Genomic DNA, 21,321 nt, shown 5'->3' with positions numbered 1-21,321 from the left:
TTCACATTGTAATCATTTTTAAAAGGCCATTTGGTCTTTCACGCTTAGAAACTGAATTTTCACCCATTTCGTACAGTCCAACGGATAACACAACCCAAAAGGCAGCCAGATTTAGCAAATCCTTGTGGTTGGCTCCATTTTGTAGAGACACTTCTTTGTACAGCAGCCATGCACTTATGACTGCAAGGTCTAAGAAGTGGTAAAATATCACATAACACTTTCTTGATCTCAGAGTTATTTTGTAGCTTCCTATCTGGCTATCGAGCAAATCTTCCCCCCCCCCCCGTATGTTTGTTGTATCGTTTCAGAACATCTGGGCAGCCCACAGTAACTCTTTTTTCTTTCTATCGAATCTAGATATATATTCAATAGGTTGTTTCCCAGCAAAGGTAGACAACAGGAGCATATTCTTATCTTCTTTTCACATTAAATTATGTATCTCAGTTCCACCACAGCCTGCAACGTATTCAACTCTTTCTTCAACTGCTCACCAGTAGGGAGAGAGCTTGCAACCTAAAATTCTGTTCCTGCGCACTGTTCCCAAACAAAGAATGCCTTCATCTGCTAAATACTTCATTATATCAATTGAAGTATAAAAGTTGTCGAAATACAATTTGAAATTTTGATTTTGAGGAATCTCTCTAGAATGTCTAATCACAACATTTCCACTGCCTCTTTTGCTAAACAATTGTGAGGTAGATTTTTTAGGCCTGAGTATACCTCAAACTTGTGAACAAATCCATCGAGTCCACATAAAAAATGGTTTGAAAACAATTGGCCCACTATATGAACATAAATAAAAAAAGTCAAAGGAATTTTCAATACAAACAAACAATATACATACTACATAATTAGAGACATAAAATTAATATTTTATGATTAAATAACAGCAATGCATTCGAATATCGAGTGGGTATTGCTGATATAAAAATAGGCATGAAATAAAAGGTATTATGAAGTCTTATAATTAAAAATCTACTCTAAATTTTAACCTGATTCATATATGAATCAAACAGAAAAATTAAAATATTTCCTTTTAAAACAATTCTGTGGTTAAATCTTAACATAGAAATGAGAAGTACATACCTTCAGCTATATAGAATAAAATTTTTAAACCTCTAACGTTGAATTTATGAATAACACAAAACTAGTTTGACCACTGAAAAAACAGAAATGAATTCTGTGTTCTTGGCGCTAATGAAATAAAGAGTACAGTTTTATCCTGCTATCTACTCTGGAAAAGAACAGCTAAACATTGATATGGATATATTAAGATACAAATAAGCCCAGTAATCTGTCTGCTTTGTAATTTTTTAATGCTAAATTCACTAAAAATTGGTATAATTCATATATGCATTGAAGGGTTAAATGCCTGGAGTGAAATAAGATATTATTAAATATATGTATTATAAATAGCATAAGTTCACACATAAATGCTTTTTTATCAAAAATTTTCTTTTGTTTTTGAAAATATGGATCGACCAGTATACTGCTTTTAACACTACACTATGAGGTTTTTGTGCATTGTTGCTGAGTATATTTTAGTTTTTTTCTTCCCAGGGTAGACATGATGGATTAAAGAAAAGAGCTTGTATGCTTAGTGATATGCATTTTCGGAATCTTCGTCAAAAGGTTTTGTTATTGAATAGGACGGAAGAAGCAGCTCGCCAACTCGAGGTTTGTCTGTTTCTCCCTTTTTTTATTTTTTTACCTTGCCCAGTTTTACTCATTTAATACAAGAAAGTTAGGTTTTTGTTTCTGTAAGTGTTCATCCTGTTATATTTTGTTCTATTTAACTTATCCTTTTTTAGGTTATAATCCAGGTTTTGTTTTGGTTTATTAAATTATGGCAAAGCACACTAGGGCTGTCTGTCTAAGGGGAGGGATGCTTTTGTGGAGGACTTTCAAAGGGAAATTGACTTGCATGTTACACATGGAAACCATGAAAATGCCTGCGCAACCAGGCCGCTTGCCTGGAATTAAATCCAAAACAGAACTATCAGTGTTCAGCTGAGCCACTAGTGGGTTTTCATAATTGAGGAGTGAAAAAGTTTAAAAGTATTAAAACTAGTAAAATCTGTATTTATTCTCAGTTTGTGTCTTGCATGCTAAATAGAATTTTTAAAGTTTACCTGACCTGTAGCTTGTGAATTACTAACAAAGCCCTTCCTATCTTTTCCATTGCTGCCAACTCAACAAATTTTATAGGGACAATTTTAAGACATTCATGCTGGACGGAAGGGAGTCGAAAGTAATCGTTTGCACAGGACGGGTTTTGCATTGCTAAAGCCTAACTTAAAAGGGGGAAAAGTTGAAGTTCTGGCGTCGTAATTTTTGGTACTATTCTAGATTATTACTTAAGCTCTTATATATATTAAAATTAGCATTTAATAATCTTTTTCATTATTTTACATGAAAATATATTTAAAAAATTGCTTATCTTGTAAAATAATTTTTCAGAAGTGCTATTCAAATTATTCCAAAGTTTGACAAATTTCAGATGAAACTTGGTTTTCAGATGAGATTCTTGTTTTTTCATACTTTAAGGTTGGCAGCTATGATATAGTACTTGATAGCTACTTTGTTTTTCACAATAAGATGGTATTTGAGCAGAGTTGCGTGTTATCTGTATGTTAATTAATGTTTGAAACATCTATTTCAGAATTTTTCCGTTATTTTGGGAAGCTATATTATATCATGCTATTGGACATATTTGTTGTCCATGTGACCAATTTTATGCCACTTAGAGAAACATGGGATAAGTTATTTGTTAGGCTACATTTATGCAGCTTGGAAAATAAATGAAAAACTTATTTCCAGACTGCTGCTATTTGATATTCCATAAGGTTTTAGTCTTTCGAATTTTTAACTTTTCTTAACAAGCTCTTTTTTTGACACCATGTATAGTGTACTCTCGATTATCTGGTTTATAAATGATCTATGTATGGCAGTGCCTGCGCACACTCAACTGTATGTGAAAAACAAATTTGTGCAACTCTGAGCATGCTCTGAAAGCCACTGAATTCCATCTTTAGCTTTAATGATTACCTTGTACCTTTTGTTCTGCATGTGCATAGTTGAAAGCATATTTTCAGTTGATCATTGGGAGTTTTTTGTTTGTTTTTCCTGAATATTTTCTTGTTTTTGATACTATTTGATACTAATTTTGACTAAATTTGAATACAGTAATGAAATAGCACTGGAAAAATATGCTGTAAAAATCAACAAATATTTAAACAAAGTAAAAATTTTGATTTTACTTTGTTTAAATATTTATTGAAATATTTGTTTAAATATTTAAATTCTCAGAAATAAAGTAAAATCTTTGATTTTTTAAGAAATAAACACATACAATATGCATTAATAGTTTGGATTATCCGTGATTTGTTTCCCTGGCATTAGTCTGGATAATTGAGACTACACTGTATTGTGTATCTTTAAGCAAAATCTTGGTTTTTACATTTTTAATGCTTAAGTAGATTTTAGAATAAGAAAGATCTAAAAGTAAGCTTTCATCTTTATTAGAATTTTCTGAAAATTTTTTCATAACTTTCACTTTAGAGTACTCGCCTTCACTCAAATTCGGGCTATGGTGAAGAATTCACGGTACGAGAGGATTTGATGGGATTAGCCATTGGTGCTCATGGAGCTAATATTCAGAATGCAAGGAAGCTAGATGGAATCACTGGAATTGATTTGGAGGAATGCAGTTGTACTTTCAAAATATTTGGCGAGGTAAATAGCAAACATATCTTTATGCTTATTAATCACAAACTTGAAAAGTTATAAAATTAAAAAATTTCATATTTATCATTTTATTTTTTGAATAACTTAAATTTTGATTAAAATCAGTAAGCATTTTCTTTATTCCTTTCTTTTTCATTTTAATTTAAATACACATATATATATATATATAAAGAGTTATTAAGAAACGTAGTAAAATGCATTAGCATCTAGCAAATTCAATTTTGCATATTTGATATTTTCACAATTAAACATAATTTGTTTCATATTATGAATCAGTGCATAATTTTTGTGTCTTAAATAATTATGATGTTGGGAAACTAATATATGTTTTATATAAGCAGCTGAATTAATTAGCTGTGTTTGGCCATACATGACATCTTAAATACATTCATTAGTATCCCCCCTCTTCAATTTTAGAATGGGTTATTTATATTGTGCCATTACATAAGGGTTTGCCTTGGTGACATTGTATTCTGTTGTCATATAAAAGGTAATATAGCATAAGATTTTTTAAAGCAATTTATGTGATAAAGAACTGCCATCATACCATTTAATTCTATTTCAGAAAATTAAAATGAGAGTAGAATATTAATTATTGGTGTTGAATAAAATTGTCAAAACATAAATTGCCTGAATAGGGCTTTTTTAACTATCCAGCATGTTATTCTTAAAATTTCATCTTCAGATTAGTTAAAATAATTCTGGATTAGAAAAACCAATTATGATTTTCTGTTATTAATTTTCATGGGAATTGAATTAGTCAGCATTTCGGTATTCATTAGCGGGAACCTTCTCACACTGATCAATAATTAATATTTTTTTCTGAAATGCTAGAAAAAAGCAAGAGATTTTAAAAATGATACTCCTTTTTCATTTTTGCCAACTGAAAGATTCTTCTGTGCTTCAAAAGAAAATTTAGTAAATTTGCAAGATTTTATTCCTTGCCATATGTTTATGATTTTTATTTTTAATGCATTTTAAATAAAAATAAATAAGTTTTTAAAAAGTTCCAAAATTCAACTATTTCTTGCATTCAGTTTTTAAAAATTGTCTAAAAAATCTTACTTTTTTTACAGATGTATCTAGTATTAGTAATTAAATTTATTTTGATGTACTATAGACGCAGGAAGCAGTAAAAAAAGCTAGGAGTATGTTAGAATATGCTGAAGAATCTGTTCAAGTGCCTCGAATGCTTGTAGGTAAGAGTGATTTTATTTTCATTAATGAAATTTTTAACCTTATATAAAGGAAGTATTATAATTGCCAAAAAATTTTGGTTATCATATTTCAACTAAAATATACATTTTGACCACTTTTGAATGCAGTTTAATGATGTTTTTGGTGCGAAATCTGCAAATCTATCATCAGGGAATATTGACAAAATAAAAGACTTTTTTTCCCAAAATTGAATAAAAACGGATTCAGAAGAGATTTTTTTCGTGATGTCTGTACGTATCTTGCATAACTCAAAAACAAGGACCTCAGAACGTTGAAATTTTGTATTTGGAACTTCTGTAACTGTTTGGGTATTCTGGTATGGGTAATGTTTTCACAGAGCATTTTAAAAACCATAATCCTCATAGAACAATCCCTGATGTCTGTACATGACAATAACATCCTTGCAGACCAAGTTCACCCATTCATGACAACAGCATTTCCGGCAGTGGATGGTGTTTACCAATAGGGTAATGCACTATGTCATAAGGGTCAAATCCTCAGGGAGTAGTTCGAGGAACATTTCAGTGACTTTCAAGTCATGTCTTGTCCATAAAATTGACCTGGCATTAATCCAATAGAGCATTTGTGGCCCCCACATGGAAAACCAAATTCCTGCTGTCACGCTACCCCATCACAATGTACCGAAATTGCGGGACCATTTGGTGAGTGCATGGTGCACGATACCTCAGATTACCTATTAGCCCCATATGGAGTCAATGATGCCCCGGATGCTGGAAGTTTTGAGGTGGTCTTACATATTATTAACGGGGTCGTCATAATGTAATGGCCCTGTGTGTATATTCATATATATATATATATATATGTACACCCACTCTCTTACCCGCCTCGGTGAGCTCATTTTTATTCTTATAATGTTAAACTGCATTTTTTGCTTTAATGATTCATTTATGTTGTTCTTATGTTCTGGTCAGAGTTTTTGTGCCTTTATACCATTTAATAACATATATGTTATTAAATGGTATAAAGGCACAAAAAATGCAGTTTAACATTATAAGAATAAAACCAACAGTTCAAAAACAAACCTTTATACCAACAGTTCATCTGCATGTAATAGTTGTAGAATTATCAGCAGTTTAAAAGTTATTTAAGTACCACTAAGCCTAACACAGAGTTGCCAACTCTTCCGATTTAGATGGGAGACTCCCGATTTTCAACTGCTCTCCCGCCAACCCGATTTACAATATATTTCTCTCGACTTATTCTTTTAAAATTTCTTATGATTTTTATGGAACTTGGCTGAATACTTTGTTATATAAACAAAAAAAAGTGATTTTAGACGGCTGAGTATATGTGTCTTCGGGAAATAGTTTTAGAAATTGTCATCTTTTGTTATGTCTGCGAGAAAGGTGAAATACTCGTGTACGTTTCAAAAATCGTACACAGTTGATTTTCCTTCCATTATTTCCTCAAGGAAATGTAATAAATTTGCGATGTGTACCGCCTGTCGTTGCGAACTAACTGTTTACACTTAAAAATTTTCGCTACATATTAAAGTGAGTTATACTCACTGTGGTCAGCCAACCAGCGGCCGAGTGGTAAAGATGTTGAACACTGGTAATTCGGTCCGAGGTTCGAATCTTGTGAACGGGCTGGATGCATGGGCGTTTTCGTGTTTTCCCCCATGTCTAACGTGTATACGAGCCAGTTTCCCTTAGAAAGTCCTCCATGAAGGCATCCCTCCCTTTACGCAGATAGCCCTTGTGTGCTTTACCATAAATAATCCAATCCACTGTGGTCACAAGATAAAATTCAAGTAAAACGTATTCTTTGCATCTGGTGAGACTTAAAATAATAAAAACTACTTATCACCTCTGGTGCTTTAATGGCTTATTGGAACTTTAAAGTATATTAACTGGGTTACAACCCCTGAAATTCTACACGAAGCTACGACACTAACCACATCAAAAAAAAGCCTGACTGACTTTCAACACTTGCCAACCATGCATGCATCAGGCCTTTCAGGTTTGTTCGAATCAGCAGTTCTCTCTCTTGATTAGCAGCAGCGGTGACAACATTCAGTCTTTTAATATGAATCATGCTGATTATGATCTTACTTCTTATTTTAACTTATGCCGTTTGACAAAATCTACCTGCTATTTATGAAACCAAGTATGTGATAAAATGAGGCATAAAAAAAATCAACATAAAGCTAACTGTTAGTAAAACGTAAATGTCACTTATCTTCTTTCAAATATGTCCCAACTCTTATAAGTGTAAAATATTTAATGCTACTTGAAAAATTGCATATTCTCAAAATTATTAATAATTATGTTAATTAATTCATGTCCAGTAATAATGCATACTACTTAGGGATCTATTTTATTTTTAGAATGGTATTACAAAAGTGAAATTCAGGCATAGATAATATTTTTAATTGAACTTATTCAGTTCCCATTTGCTCATAGGTCCTTAATTTTTTTCACTAATGGTCCTTAAAAGTACTTTAATTTTCCGTGTGCAGAAATGTGTATGAACCCTGTTTAACAAAATTTACTTTCTTTTATGTTTCATAATTTTAGCAGTACCCAACATTTTAGAGTTAATTTATGTTGCAAAATATTGGGAAAACATGTCACACACATATATCACACTAGCTTTCCAAAATGTCACACAGATTTCATGAAACTGACTGAAATGTACTGCTAGATTTTTTTGCAATTTTCACCCTTCCCACATACTTCTCAAAGCACATGCCAGGTAGTGACTATGTGCAACAGGTGTAGAAGATTCCAAAAAATGAATCTTACCGTTCAAATTTTTTTTTTTTTTTTTTTTTTTTTTTTTTTTTGTTTTGTTTTGTTTCACAATGTAATTTCAAAACTGCATAAAAAGAATATCCAGTATATATATATATATTCAAAAATATTTATCTTGATATAGGTACACAGAAATGCATCTTGAAATGTGTCAGGCAATTAAAGTAGCACACATGTTGGAAGAAGTGTCACAGTACACTTTTTCATTCTGTAATTATAATCAATAAAATACATCTTACTCATGCTCATCTTAAATCAGTTACATCTCTTTGTGAGGAATTTAGGAGTACAGTGCTAATTTCTTGACCAATTAAAAATTAACTGGTTCCACCTGGTTAAGTTCTTTATATTAAATTCTCTTATGTGAAAAAATGAACACAGCCTACTCTTCCGTCAGTACTCTATAGGCACTATGTATTATGCCAGAATCTGTATTTAAAGATGCATTTCACACCCTATTATAAAAATGCTGAGTATTCATTTGTAAATCATATGTGAATTACATTTGTTTGGTTATATGAAAAAAAATGGTTTCTTTATGAAAGAATTTATATATGAAATTTTTTGGAAAAGCAAAGAATTGCTGCCAAACACAGGAGTGAAAAAACTTTATAGAATTTAGGAATTAAAGAAGATTACATAATATTGGTGTATGATTATACATTTGATGTTGGCAGGGCTGTGGAGTCGGTAGGGAAAATGACCGACTCTGACTCCTGGAATTTTAAAGACTCCTTCATAGATATATGTAAACATATACACACATGGGTTACAGCTTATTCTTTTAATATAAAAAAGTAATAGATGCTACAGAAAAAAAATTGAAGTCATAGCAAATTATTTATATTAATTAGCATTTATTATGAAATGGAAAAACTGGCTTTAGTTATTTCGAAGAAACAGTAAGTTCTGAAAGAGGTGTCTTGCAAGCACAATCATGTTTCTCTATTTCTTCAAAGGCCATGCAGAAATCTTGTTTGCATTTTTCCATTTTTATATCTAAAGGCTCTTGGTTTTTTATTTTTATTCGCTTTGCCTTAGCCTTTTCAATATCATCGAAAAATATTTCTCAAAATCTAATTCATCACTGGAAGAAAGAGACTCAGTTGCAGTGTCTGCAGTTTGATTGTCCTGATTCAAATTCTCCAATGATTCTGAGAATAATTTCATTCGTAATGAAAGTTCATAGATGGCATTCTTTGCCTTTTTAATTTGTTCATCATCCAAGAAAATTCGGTGTTTCAGATCTACATATATTGAACCCAGCAAGATCTCATTGTCTAGCAAACTAGTTTCTCTTTTCTTCATTGAAGAAATGATTCCTTCTGCAATAAACCCTCCATTTCAGAAAGAACAAACATCCCATTCTTCCATTCTCGCATCTTGTCAATTCTTCAGATTGCAGCTTTTTTGTGGCTATATACAGTGTAGAAAGAAGAGTTTCCAATTCTGCAAAATCATTCCACAGTTTTTCTTTTAGTGAAACATTAGGGTCATCTACATCTTCTAAAAAAAGTTCTTAATTCTAAAAACCTCTTATCAAATATGTAATTCCTTATTGCGTTGCTTGATCAATAATTGCTCTTTTTCCTGTTCGCTTCCTAAGAAGGCATCAATTTAGGGCGTTCTTTCTGCTATTGATGCTTACCTAAATTTGCCAGTGAGATTTGTAGCTAAATGAATCAGTTTAATCACTAATGGCAAATATCACATCCTTCTTCCTTATATTTATTTATTAATATGTCAAAAAATGGAAAATAACTATTTATTAATGTAAATTTTAACAAACATGTAAATACGTAAAAAAGCAAAATTAAAGTTTAAATAATTAAAAAATGTGCAAACAAATAAAAGATTTAATTTTAATTTTTAATATTGAATTTGCGAACCAGTCTACAATATCATTTAAATTCAGATAGCATAAGTAAACCAAGTGCAAAACCAAACCATGGAAAAAAAAAATTCACCAATTTAGCAAATTAAAATTTATCTAAAATTTTTTTTAAATGCATAAGTGAATGACTGTTGAGCAGGCAGGAGACAGACTTATCAAGGGGAAGTTGCCTGTCCATAAATAAACATAATATCTCAGCTTGTCATTAATTTTTTCCAATTCATTTTAATTTCATTTCAAGTTCAAATTGTCCAACAAAAACTGGAGTCAGAGTCGACCTGTTTTTAGCAACTCCAGCTCCAAACTCTTTTTACCCCAAAATCTTCCTGACTCCGACTCCACAGCCCTGGATGTTGGTAATATAGTATTGGATTTACTTGTTTTGTGACATTATTAAATTTGTCATTAATATTTTTAATATTGTGGTTCTTCATGAAAACATAATCTGTATGTTTTCCTTTCAGGGAAAGTTATTGGAAAAAATGGTCGCATTATTCAAGAAATAGTTGATAAATCTGGTGTGGTAAGAGTTAAAATTGAAGGAGATAATGAAAACCAGTCTCCAAGGGAAGAGGTAAAAAACATTATGTAATTTTTTAAAAAATTTTTTGTTTCGTGCAGTGAATTTTTATACTAGTTTCTTTAGTCTGTTGGAAAATGTCCACATATAAGTAAAACATGCGGAGTGTGTGTTATAACTTCGACTATTAACGTATCACCCATTTAAAGCATTTTATTTTCTTGATCATATAAAGATTTTGTATACTTTAAATTGCACTTTTTAGAAATTTCTCAACTCAGTGGTGCCAGTTTCCATAAATATTATTTATATATAGTGTTTAGTGTTCGTGATATTTTATAGTTATTCTTTAAATAAATACTTAATAGCTATGGGTGTATTGTATTTATAATTGCTAGATTGCAGGTGCCAGCAATTTTTAATACTTTGGTATTATCGTAACCATCTTGGTGTAGTAAAGCGATTTTTTTTTTTAAGGAAAAAAATAGTAATTTAAAATTGGAGAAAATTATTTCATATCATATATGTTGTTAGATACATGTTTTATTTTTTTGTTCAGTATTTATTCCAGAATACAATTTATAAAACTATTTACAAATGATATCTCATTTTTAAATTATTCTAGTCAGCCACAGTCTCTTATTGGCCATTTCTAACTCTTCCGAGAAAAATTTAACACACATTAATTCTTTACTTTTAACAGTATAAAATGTGACTGCTTAAGTAAATGGTAGATGACTATTCTCAAACCAAGTATCGCTTCAAATGCTGATTGTTTCTTACTATTTTTTCACAATGCATTTCCAAAAAGGTCATTTTCATTTATTTTTTCAAAATATGTCATCATCAAATGCATTCCTGCTTTTCTGACAAAATGCTATGCTCCTGCAAAAAGTAACAGGGGAATCTTACAAGCGCATATTTCAAAATTCAGCTGAAGGCGAAAAATATCGCAATTTGCTTGTAGACCTAATACAGCCAAAAGAACATCAAAGCATGTACAAAAATGGCCATGTTACTTATTCAAATTTGCAGTTATCTATATGGTTACCCGAAGAATAGTTTAGCCACAGTTTGATGACTTCTACCCAAAGGTGGTTGTGATAATACCAAAGTACCTAATAATTATTGCAACACACTTTTTCTGATACCTTGCCCTTTTTTTTTCTCTTTCTTTACCAATATCAGAGATATAAGAGATGTTAAGTGAGAGTGAAGAAAACGAGTTAAAAAAAGATTTCTACAATGTTGCAGTTTTTTTTTAGATTCTATTATGTTTTTATAGGTATAAATTTTTGAGTTGAGAAAAATCAATGTTAGATTTGTGTTTCATTGTCTTTTTTCAGGGATGAGAATTTTTTCTATATCCTTTGTTTTTTTAGCATGGATCAATAAAATGCCTTAATACATGGCTTCACAGTTCTTTCAAAATAAAATTGTTTTTACAAACCTAATTTATATCAAATGAGAATAAAAGAGGGTTTTTATGAAACTGCTTCATTTTGTTCAGGATATATATATATATAATGTGGTATGAATTAGGTTTAAGTTTTTGTCTTGCTTACATAACTTTTATCAGTTTCATAAGGATAGATGCAGTTGTGGAATGTAACATACATGTTTCCTGTTATGTTCATTGCTATGTGAATAAGAAATAATTCCTTGCTTGCAACATGAAAATCTAATTTAGACTTTTAATTTAACACATGTGATAGTCTTTTATGTAGTGATATTTTTTAGTTGACTTTTAAGTTCTTTATGAATTTCTTCTTAATATCTTTTCCACAGATAGATATTGATTAAAGCTCTTGCATAATATATCTTAGTTGTGGCTGACTCTAAACAGTGAAGTATTACTTCAAGTAGTTTTTAATTATGCAATAGAAAACATTCCAGAAATCACCAAGAAATCAAATATAATTTAAAATAATAAAAAAAAAGGGTAAGGGAGGCTAATATATATATATATCAACTGAAATGCATGTGAGTGGTTTCAGATGAGCATAATTCCACATATGTTAATGCATAGTTTGAAGTATGTCAAATGAAAAGAGAAACTTTAAAATAGCATCAAATTATAAATCATGTTTTGTTAATAAATTGTGTACTGTGTTGATTCAGTTGCAGTAGAAACAATGACTTAGTTTTTACAACTATCTTTCTAGATAATGAGCAAAGCCCAGTGTAGACAGTCTGGGTTTTGTTGCTCCTTCAGTTGTCCATGTCTTATTTCATTGCTTTTCGGGGAATAATATTTAAATGTAGGCAAAACATATGAGGGTTCTCTTCTTAAACTCCATCTCAGTTTTGACTGAGGGGCCCATAAAGGGTAATCCAGGGATCTCACACCTGTCTATCACTGTTGTCTTGGGAATTTTATGAGGTTTTTGAGAGTGACCTGCCCAAAACTGGTTCCCAGGCCTAAATGGTAATCAAGCCTTGTTATGTAATTTCTTCCTCTGGGGTTCCATTTAACAAATCATCTTTGCTTTGCTAAAATTATTTGCAAACCTGCATGGGTGTTTTAAGCTTCAAAACACTGTAGTTCAGTTGGGCTCCTTTTCACAGCAACAGGCTGGTTGCATGAAATTTTATGGTTTTTCTCTTGTGTTAAGTAAACAGAACTAGTTTTCTCCGGAAAATCTACCGTTTCCTAAAGGCATCACTTTTCGTATGCAGATGTGTCCTGCCATAATTCAATTAAACAGTTCTCTTTTTTGTCTGAATTTTTGTTGGCATTATTTGTCAATAAAAAGTAGCTAGTTTGCCAAAGAAAGCATTAAGAACCCTAGTAAATTTTCAATTTGAGTAAACTGCATGACTTTTGTCTTTATTTTTTAAAGAGAGACTATTTTACATACTTCATATAGCTATTTTACATTTGACTATTTTACATACTACATTTAGCAGTCAAAGGGCTTAACAGCCCTTTGACTGCTAAATATGTTAGTGTAGCCAATATTAAACTGTAGTTTAATATTGATTAATCAAAGCTACTTCTATACAAAATTGATTCTATTCTTTTAACAGCAAGCATATTTTAAGTAATCAAAACGTTTATATGGTTAAATGGTTACAATAAACAAAAAATATTTATTGAATCTTATAGCTATTATCTATCTCCTTACCAGTAGCAAAGCAAATTAGTCCCAATAATTTGTATTTTGTGCAAAGGCTTCATTAGTAAAGAATGCAGTTATTAAACACCTATATTAACAGTTCAAATTTTACTTTAGGTCATTACCAGAGATGTTACTTTTACAAAATATAATTTCATTCTTAATTAGTTAATTTTGTTAAATTTAACTCTTTAATTTTTATCTGAGGTAATTGCGTTTAATATAAAACTCCTTTAATGCCACAAACTGGTATTACTTTATTTTTTAAGTTTTTTAGTTTGTTTTAGTTTTTGTGCCTTTTGCATTTAGAAGAATCTTTCTTGCGTGCTGTTTTTTATTTTTGTAATTTAAAAGTTGCAAATCTTTACTTTCTGCCTGAATTTAGAAATTTCTTTTCATTTTATTGAATGAAAAGAAAAGACGGTGCCTGAGCATTATGTTTTTGCATGTTTTAAAGAAAATTTTGAAGTATGAGTTTTCAATCAATATCATAATATTCAGTTTACTTTTTCTTCCTTTTAAATGCTTATAATATTTGGCCAAAGTAATATCTTCACGTAAAAAAGGAAAGGGTTAGTGTAAAGAATCCATGTAATTGGAGAAATAATGAATACTTACTTTTAAATTTTATCAAAAATTTAGTAGTGGTGGCTTGTTTTAATATTTTTATAATTGTTTTATTTCATGTTAGTGATATATGCATTTTTATTTGCTTGAGATTAAGTTTTGATGCATACTGTTGGTTTTTTTTTTTTTTTTTTTTTTTTTCTCTTCCCCCCTTCAATAATTTCAAGAGCTTTGGTTAAACTTCTTTATTAGAGATTCATGGTTTGGTTCATGCATGTTGCATTTTCAGATGCCTTCTTCCCCCCTTTTTCTTTTAGCCTTTACATCTCAGTATTTACTTGGTCTTATTTTTAACCTTTGCTTTACTTCTGCATATATGGATATTTTGCTTTTGTTTTCTTTCTTCATTATTTTTCTTCTTCTAAAGTATTTTCTTTTCTTGTGAGAAATATTCATTCCTTGAAATTTTAAGATAATTTTTTACATTATTTTCTTACTATGCGATGAGACTTTGGGTATAAAGTGTAAAAACAAGCTAAATGTTATAGCATTTTCCCCCCTGTATCATGCAGGAGGGACGAGGGCCATCTCAGCATAGAACAGGTAAAGGATCAATGGATATGCAAGTCCATAGAAAATCTACACCGCATTCCAGCATGACAGACAGAACATCTGGGCATTTGGTGGAAGGCACTATTACAGAAAGAAACTTTAGTGTAAGTGTGGCTGGAGTGTGTGCTATGATGGTATAGGCTTAGTGTGTAATTCTGAACATTGTATCCATATAGGGTTATTATTTTAATATACAGTATGGAGGAAAGTTTATTTTAGTTATTGCAGAACTTGGTGATTTTGGATGATTTTTGATTTCCCCCTCTTCCTTTCATTTTCACTCTCTTAAAATTTGTTTCTATAATTTTTTTTTTTATTATTATTTAAGTAATACTTTAGTTTCTCGCATACCTTTTTGTGGCTTAAATGTTATATAAATTGATTTGGTCATTTCTAGATTTTTTGTTTGTTGGTCTAAATCTTTATTAAAGCTATAAATGCAGCTCCTTTTATACTAATTACCTGGAATATACTTTTTTTTTTTTTTTTTTTTTTTTAATCACTATTCCAGTTAAAACTCCTCAAAGGCAGAACTTCAAAATAGTTAAGAAAGCTCAGATTGTAATGTTCCATGTTAAGCATTATTTGAACACAGAATAGGGAGAGAAAGCTAAATATTCAGAAACCAATTAAAGTGATAATTTGGAAGGAATTTTAATCTGAAATCTTTTTTTATAACTAGAAAATATATTATAAAAGCTATGTAAGGGTTCTTAAATTGTAGAAGTATGCTTTTTTTTTTTTTTTTTTTTTTTTTTTATTTATTTATTTTTTTTTTTTTTTTTTTATTTCACTAAAGTGAAAAAATTCTGATTCTGCATTGTAAGGTATTTTGACGGTTAGCAGGAAGCATAAGAGAAAACAGATACTTTATGGTAGTAACAACTTTGATAATCTATGTTTTATGTTAAATGTATTTTGTCTAAAAGTGTAAAAACAATCAAATTTGGACATCCATGTCACAGTAGTATGGAAAGCATTTTATAAAATGTTCTGTGCAATAAACATTGGCTACTGGGATTACAAACATAAGTAGACTGTTGGCTGCTGGAAATTTGCAGTTTTTTTAAATGCTTTAGGTAATAATAAAAAGTCTTGTACATTGAATCTTGTTGGAGTTCTGTTTCTGTGGGGTTGAGTTGCTGATTGAGCAGGCTGGCAATGTGCTTTACAGCATAAATCCTTTTTATTTATGCATGTTTATTTTTATAATTTATTTAGTTTGTGTGATTTTAATAATGGGTATATCAAATATGTTTCTGTACTTTTTTTCTTTAACTTAACCCTTGTATATAGAGACTAGTCATTTCTAATAAATAATTACGGTAAAAACGCTTAATATGTGAATACTAATCCACAATATAAGAAAACGCTGATCGTATCTATGCAGTTTAAGTCATTGTGTGCCATAGAATATTATCCCCCCCTTTGTGAGTTCCATATTTTTTATAAATTGGTTTAATTATGTCAAGTTTGAATTTTATTTATAAACTTGAAGTCGTTTATCTTAAGTGCAGTCTGTTGAAATTAAAAAAAAGTACACAAAATATTTTGTGTATGGTAGAACCCTGTTTTACTAAGCTAGAGACATACAGGTTATTTAAACACTGTTCAGCAGAAGCAAGTATTATGTATATTATGTTTAAAATAGTAAGTGACCTTTTGAGTTAAGCACCTATATCGTACTGCGATTTAATGAGCAATATCTTGGGATCATCTTTGTGACAGAGATAATTTTTCTATTTTTATATGTAAAATATATTCAGATTGCTTATTTACTGTAAAGCATGTTTACCTTTGCAAAATGAATTCATTTAAAAAAAGTACTCATAGATATAGAAATAGGTATACAGGGATTCATTGCTGCTTTTCACTACTTTTTTTTAAAAGCAGAGTTTTACTCTATCCTTCAAAGAATTCATTTTGGTATTAGCTAAGCTCATGTAATTCATTAATGCTATTATTCTTCTATAAAATATAAAGACTGTTTGGAATTTTGAAAATAATTTTATCATTAGTTACACTGTATGCTGTTTTTTCATGTAATTCAAAATAACACAAAAATTAGTAACTGGTATAAAATTTCAAGTGATAATAAGCTCTACATAATTAACCAGCCAGTTGCTTAAAATGATACATATCCTTAATTTATTGTAGGACCTCCATTAAAAATAGTGAGTTATGTATAATAAAAATTGTGTTTAAAAAATGTACGCTTATCTTCAATTTCTTAATTTATATTTTTGCTTGATATTAATCAAAGCTTATAATAATGACAAAATTTGTATATGAGTTTAAAAAAAATTGTGAATAGAAGCATAAAAGTAGCAGAATATAGTTTTTACCGATATATATGACATATGTTTCGAAAGGAAAAATGTGTATAATTGTAAATTTTTCTTGTCAGTCTAATAAGAATAGTCTTCTGGATTAATTTGTTGTGTCTCTCAATGAATTAAACTATTGATATTTGTTATCTGACTGTATTCATCTTTATAGTGAAAATTTATTGCAATCTTATGTATAAAATATGGGGGCATTTTATTTAAAAATGTTAAATACATAAAACTTTATTATAAACTGAAGTATTAACCTTGGTATTGCACGTGCGAGAAAAACGAGTAAAGTTGCTTGGGTTTCTTCCTCTCTTTTACCATTAAATCTGCATAAAACAACAAAACCAGAGAAAATATAGTTTTAAACATATATTAAAAATTTCAATTTTAATTTGCACATTTCCGGCAAATGTATGCCATATGTTCCTTGCATGCATATTTTTCACAGACAAACTTAGTTCTGTCATTTTTGGCCCCACATTCAGCACATCTTTACCTTCTTAGCAGGAGATGTATCGGCCTCATTGTTGCCCAGTTTTACTTTTAGGCTTTGTATGTTTTTTGACTTTTTATCTTCATCTTCTTATAATCTACCGGTTGAAATGCCAATGTTTTTAGAAATGAACGTTGAGTTCTACGCCCAGCAAGTTGGTTTTTTTTTTTTTTTTTTTTTAATAAGAAAATTATCTGTGCATTTATTTCAGCAACGTAACCATAAAATAGTCACTTTCATTTGAATCAAAAGATTGCTCTCTACATCAGATTCTATTTCAGTCAAACATTCGTGTTCACTCTACATCTTCATTATCAGAAAACTCATTACCTTCCTCAAGACTTTCTTCACCCAAAAAAAGTGTCAAGTAAATTTCTTAAATGTTGCATTTCTTCATCATAACTTCAAAAATGTCTCATAAATTGTAACAGAAATGTTCGTGCTGGGTGTGACATACCCTGGAGTGTCGATTTCAAGATATCTGTTTTTAGAACTCTTTTCCCTATTCTTCCTAATGATCTTGGAGGCAGCTACAAGAAGAATCATCTATTTAAAAAAAAGGTTCGAGAGAAACAAAAAAAAAAAAAAAAAAAAACAGAAAGGGTGGGTATGACATACCCAGGTTAAGAGAGAATAATGTAGTACAGTGTTTCTTAAACTGTGGGTCGCGGGACCTGCAGCAGGAAGTCGCCAAAACTTTCAGCAGTTTTGATATTTCTTTAACTTATTATAATAATTTTACAATGACCAAATATTTTTACACGAGGTATCTGATAATAAAGATAAGACAATACAAAGAAAAAAACGAAAACATTGCGTCACATTCTTTTTATAATATAAACATTCATTTTACTTGCTTTGCATGTTACACTGTCATTTTCTGTGTGACTTATTTAAAAATTTCACATTGTTCTGTCTTAAAATTAGAGTTAATGACCTAAAACTGCAATAGTATATATTACAGTACTAAAAATTTTGTAAATATTATGTGGTCCTGGGGGTTGCGAAAAATCTCACTGATAAAAGGGTGTCACGGCTGGAAAAAGTTTAGAAACCCTGATGTAGCATATTCACAAGGTTACTATATATTGTAATATGGCCTAATAGAATTATTATTTCTTCATTCAGTTTTTAATATTTTCTTTAAATTAGTATATTTGTTTAAAGGGCAAACATATTTTATCACCAGTTTTAGTATCATTACCAGTACCGAAAATATTTGCATTTTAATCATACATTTCTCTATTATACATTGCCATTGTCAGGATGTATACTGCTCAGTTACACTCAGCATCAAATATGCAAGATGGTCATTTCCCGTTTCAGGCTCTTTGCTTATAAATATCAAAAAGTATTTTGAAGTTTCTATATAAACAAGATTAATTAAAAATTGCTTCTTCAGTATATGGAAATGTAGTATATAAGATAACCAAATATGAATTAAATACAATTATTCATGAAGAATAATTTGAAAGATTTCTAAAAAAATCTTTAAAAAAAGGATGGTAAAGAATAGTAAGTATTTTCAATATTTCCTGAAAATAAATCATGCATGCATTTGCAGAAAAATATCATGCATCCAACTCTGAAGCCAAATTTTAGTGCCATTTCTGTGGTGGCATTCATGTTCTTAGAAAATTAAATTTTAACAATGTACTGATTCAGCCATTTTTAAAATTATTCGTAATTAATTGGTTTTGTAAAGAGACTAAATGTGATAATTCATTTGCTATAACTTGCAGGTTTAATTAATCATTACGGCCAGGAGTGTAATCTTTTCTTAATTTTGCCATGCATTTTTTATAGGTACCGTTTGTATTTGTCGGAACAATAGAAAGCATAACAAATGCCAAAATATTACTGGAGTATCACTTGGCACATTTAAAGGTAACTATCATACAACTTGGATTGCTTCTTTAAATAAAGGCATAAATTATGTATGCTTTGAAATCTTTCTTCATTTATATAAAACTAGGGCTACAATTTTATTTATTTTTTTATATATATAATTTATTTGTAAATTATATTTGTTATGACTATGAAGTAAAATCCTAACTTTTTAAATACTTTGTAAAAACTTTCTTTAAATCATATTTATTATTTGTATTTGTAGGAGGTAGAAAAGTTGCGCCAAGAAAAATTAGAAATAGATCAACAACTTCGAAGTCAAGTAGGTTCTGTACAGAATTTTCCCGTTCCACGCCGACCTGGTCCAGAAAGAAATTATAATTCTGAAGGAGATTCAGGAAGGGGTCGAGGTGGAGGACCCCCACGAGGAAGAGGTCGAGGTGGTGGGCCTGGCCCTGTTCGAAGATGGGGAGGCGATTCCCGCTTTAATAACAGTACAAGTAATCATCCAGCAACACTGAGTGATTTTATAGGTAATGCTGATAAACGTGGTGGACAGAATTCCTACCAGAGAGGTGGGGTAAGCCGAGGACGGGAGAGAGGTGGTGGTGACAATAGCTCACGTGGTTTGCCAAACAGGAAATGACCATCTTGCTAGCACCAGCAGAAGTTTTACTACTCTGATACCTTATCTTGAAAAAAACTAAGCAGCATTTTCATATAGTGCTGTTCGTATTTTGACTTGGACTAACCTAAGTTTCACTGTTGTTGACCAGTTGTTATTAAAAAAAAAAAAAAAAAAAAAAAAAAAGCTGATAATTGATTTATCATGAAATGTCCCACTCACTTATGTCCATACCTCCTGATATGTCTCTCAAAGCTAAGAGCTAAGTAAGAAAAGTGTATGATCACTTGTCAACTAGAGCGTAAGCTCCCTTTACAGCAGCAGGCAGTAGTTTTTCAACAGTGCACTTACAGGCTTGGTGAGATGTTCTCCACTGTTATCATTGACTTGATGTGCAGAGGGAATGTCACTTACCAGCATGAGACTATTGCCTTTGCATACTTTTTTATCTGAAAATTTTCTACGTCTTTGCGTGATTTTTCTGTGGACATTCAGAAATATTTGAAATTGCCTAATTTCAGTAATTATCTACTTCTGTTTGGTGATAGCAGTATATTATTACTTTTTGCTATTTGTGCATGTATGTTTTCTTTGTATAAAAATTTTTACAACATTCAGGATTTCTAAGAATTGCTGAAAAAGTCACCATAGTGAGAGATTTTTAAACTTTCATTTTCAACTTTTGTCTGGTAATATTTTATTGACTGTTTGTGACATTTCCAGTATTTTGCATTAACATCTATTTACGTTAGGCTTTCTGACTTTGAAATGCCTTAAAATAGTGCACTGTTATAAATTGATTTTTTTTCCCTTTCTTTTATTGTGTATTTTTATGAGAGCAGCTATAAATACTTCTAAAATTAATTTCTGTAGACATAAAACCTGTAAATACCTGCTTTTGGCTTTGTAGAGAGGAAAATTTTTTGGAAAAGTTTCAAATTCTTCTATTTTTGTGTTTATTGCATTATGTTGGCAGAGATAGTCCTTGAACATGATATCTTTCAAGTCTGCAGTGTGAAACATGGTAATATGGATGTAACAGTGCATCATTATTTCATCACCAAAACATCTTGAAGGAGACAGAAATTAAAGAAATTGATTGAAATAAGAAACTGAAAATTTGATGCGGACCTTTTCGATACCATAAAGAGTGTGATTGAAGCATTCTTTACGTGAGATCAAACTAGATTGTGACATAAAACCAAAGCAGAGAAGAATATAGACTGTATGGCAGGATCCGGTGAGTGTACTACTTATTCCATTACTGTGACTTGGACTTAGTCGCCCAATAGACAAAAGCAAGTTTTTTCCCTGTCCCGAAAGTGTCATGTTATCCAGGAACTGTGATATCCTACAGTGAAGGATATTAAGACATCCTATTTGCAGAGGAGTCTAGATATAGCATAAGAAACGAAGTTAATGTGTACAAAAAGAAGATTGTCAGAAACATTGACTCTAAAATTGAGAGTTTGAGTTACTGATGTCTTCTCATTTCTACATTGTTTGCTTTTATATTGAAAAAGTAATGTTCCTCAGGTTGTAATAAAGCTGCCATGTTGGAAATA

The 21,321-nt window shown here is 30.6% G+C and overlaps 1 protein-coding gene across 5 annotated transcripts in view; it reads left to right on the top strand.

Annotated features, from left to right (window-relative positions):
- Fmr1 (synaptic functional regulator FMR1) overlaps positions 1–19,942 on the top strand; it is a 58,702-nt gene extending 38,760 nt beyond the window's left edge. Inside the window, exons 7-13 of one of the 5 annotated variants that reach the window (XM_085813351.1) lie at positions 1,561–1,677; positions 3,562–3,735; positions 4,868–4,946; positions 10,101–10,210; positions 14,391–14,558; positions 19,090–19,170; positions 19,397–19,942. In XM_085813351.1, the coding sequence (XP_085669477.1) occupies positions 1,561–1,677; positions 3,562–3,735; positions 4,868–4,946; positions 10,101–10,210; positions 14,391–14,558; positions 19,090–19,170; positions 19,397–19,777 (1,110 nt within the window). In that variant the 3' untranslated portion in view covers positions 19,778–19,942. Of the gene's footprint in view, positions 1–1,545; positions 1,678–3,561; positions 3,736–4,867; positions 4,947–10,100; positions 10,211–14,390; positions 14,559–19,089; positions 19,171–19,396 lie in introns of all 5 variants that reach the window. The other 4 variants (XM_035372752.2, XM_085813350.1, XM_035372755.2 and 1 more) reach the window with 4 other exon arrangements.
- The last annotated feature ends 1,379 nt before the right edge of the window (positions 19,943–21,321 follow it).

Source organism: Stegodyphus dumicola, chromosome 3, assembly GCF_044657685.1.
Source record: "Stegodyphus dumicola isolate Sdum_Otavi_A_Nest chromosome 3, ASM4465768v1".
NCBI lineage: Eukaryota > Metazoa > Arthropoda > Arachnida > Araneae > Eresidae > Stegodyphus > Stegodyphus dumicola.
This window is presented reverse-complemented; position numbering and strand designations above follow the sequence as displayed.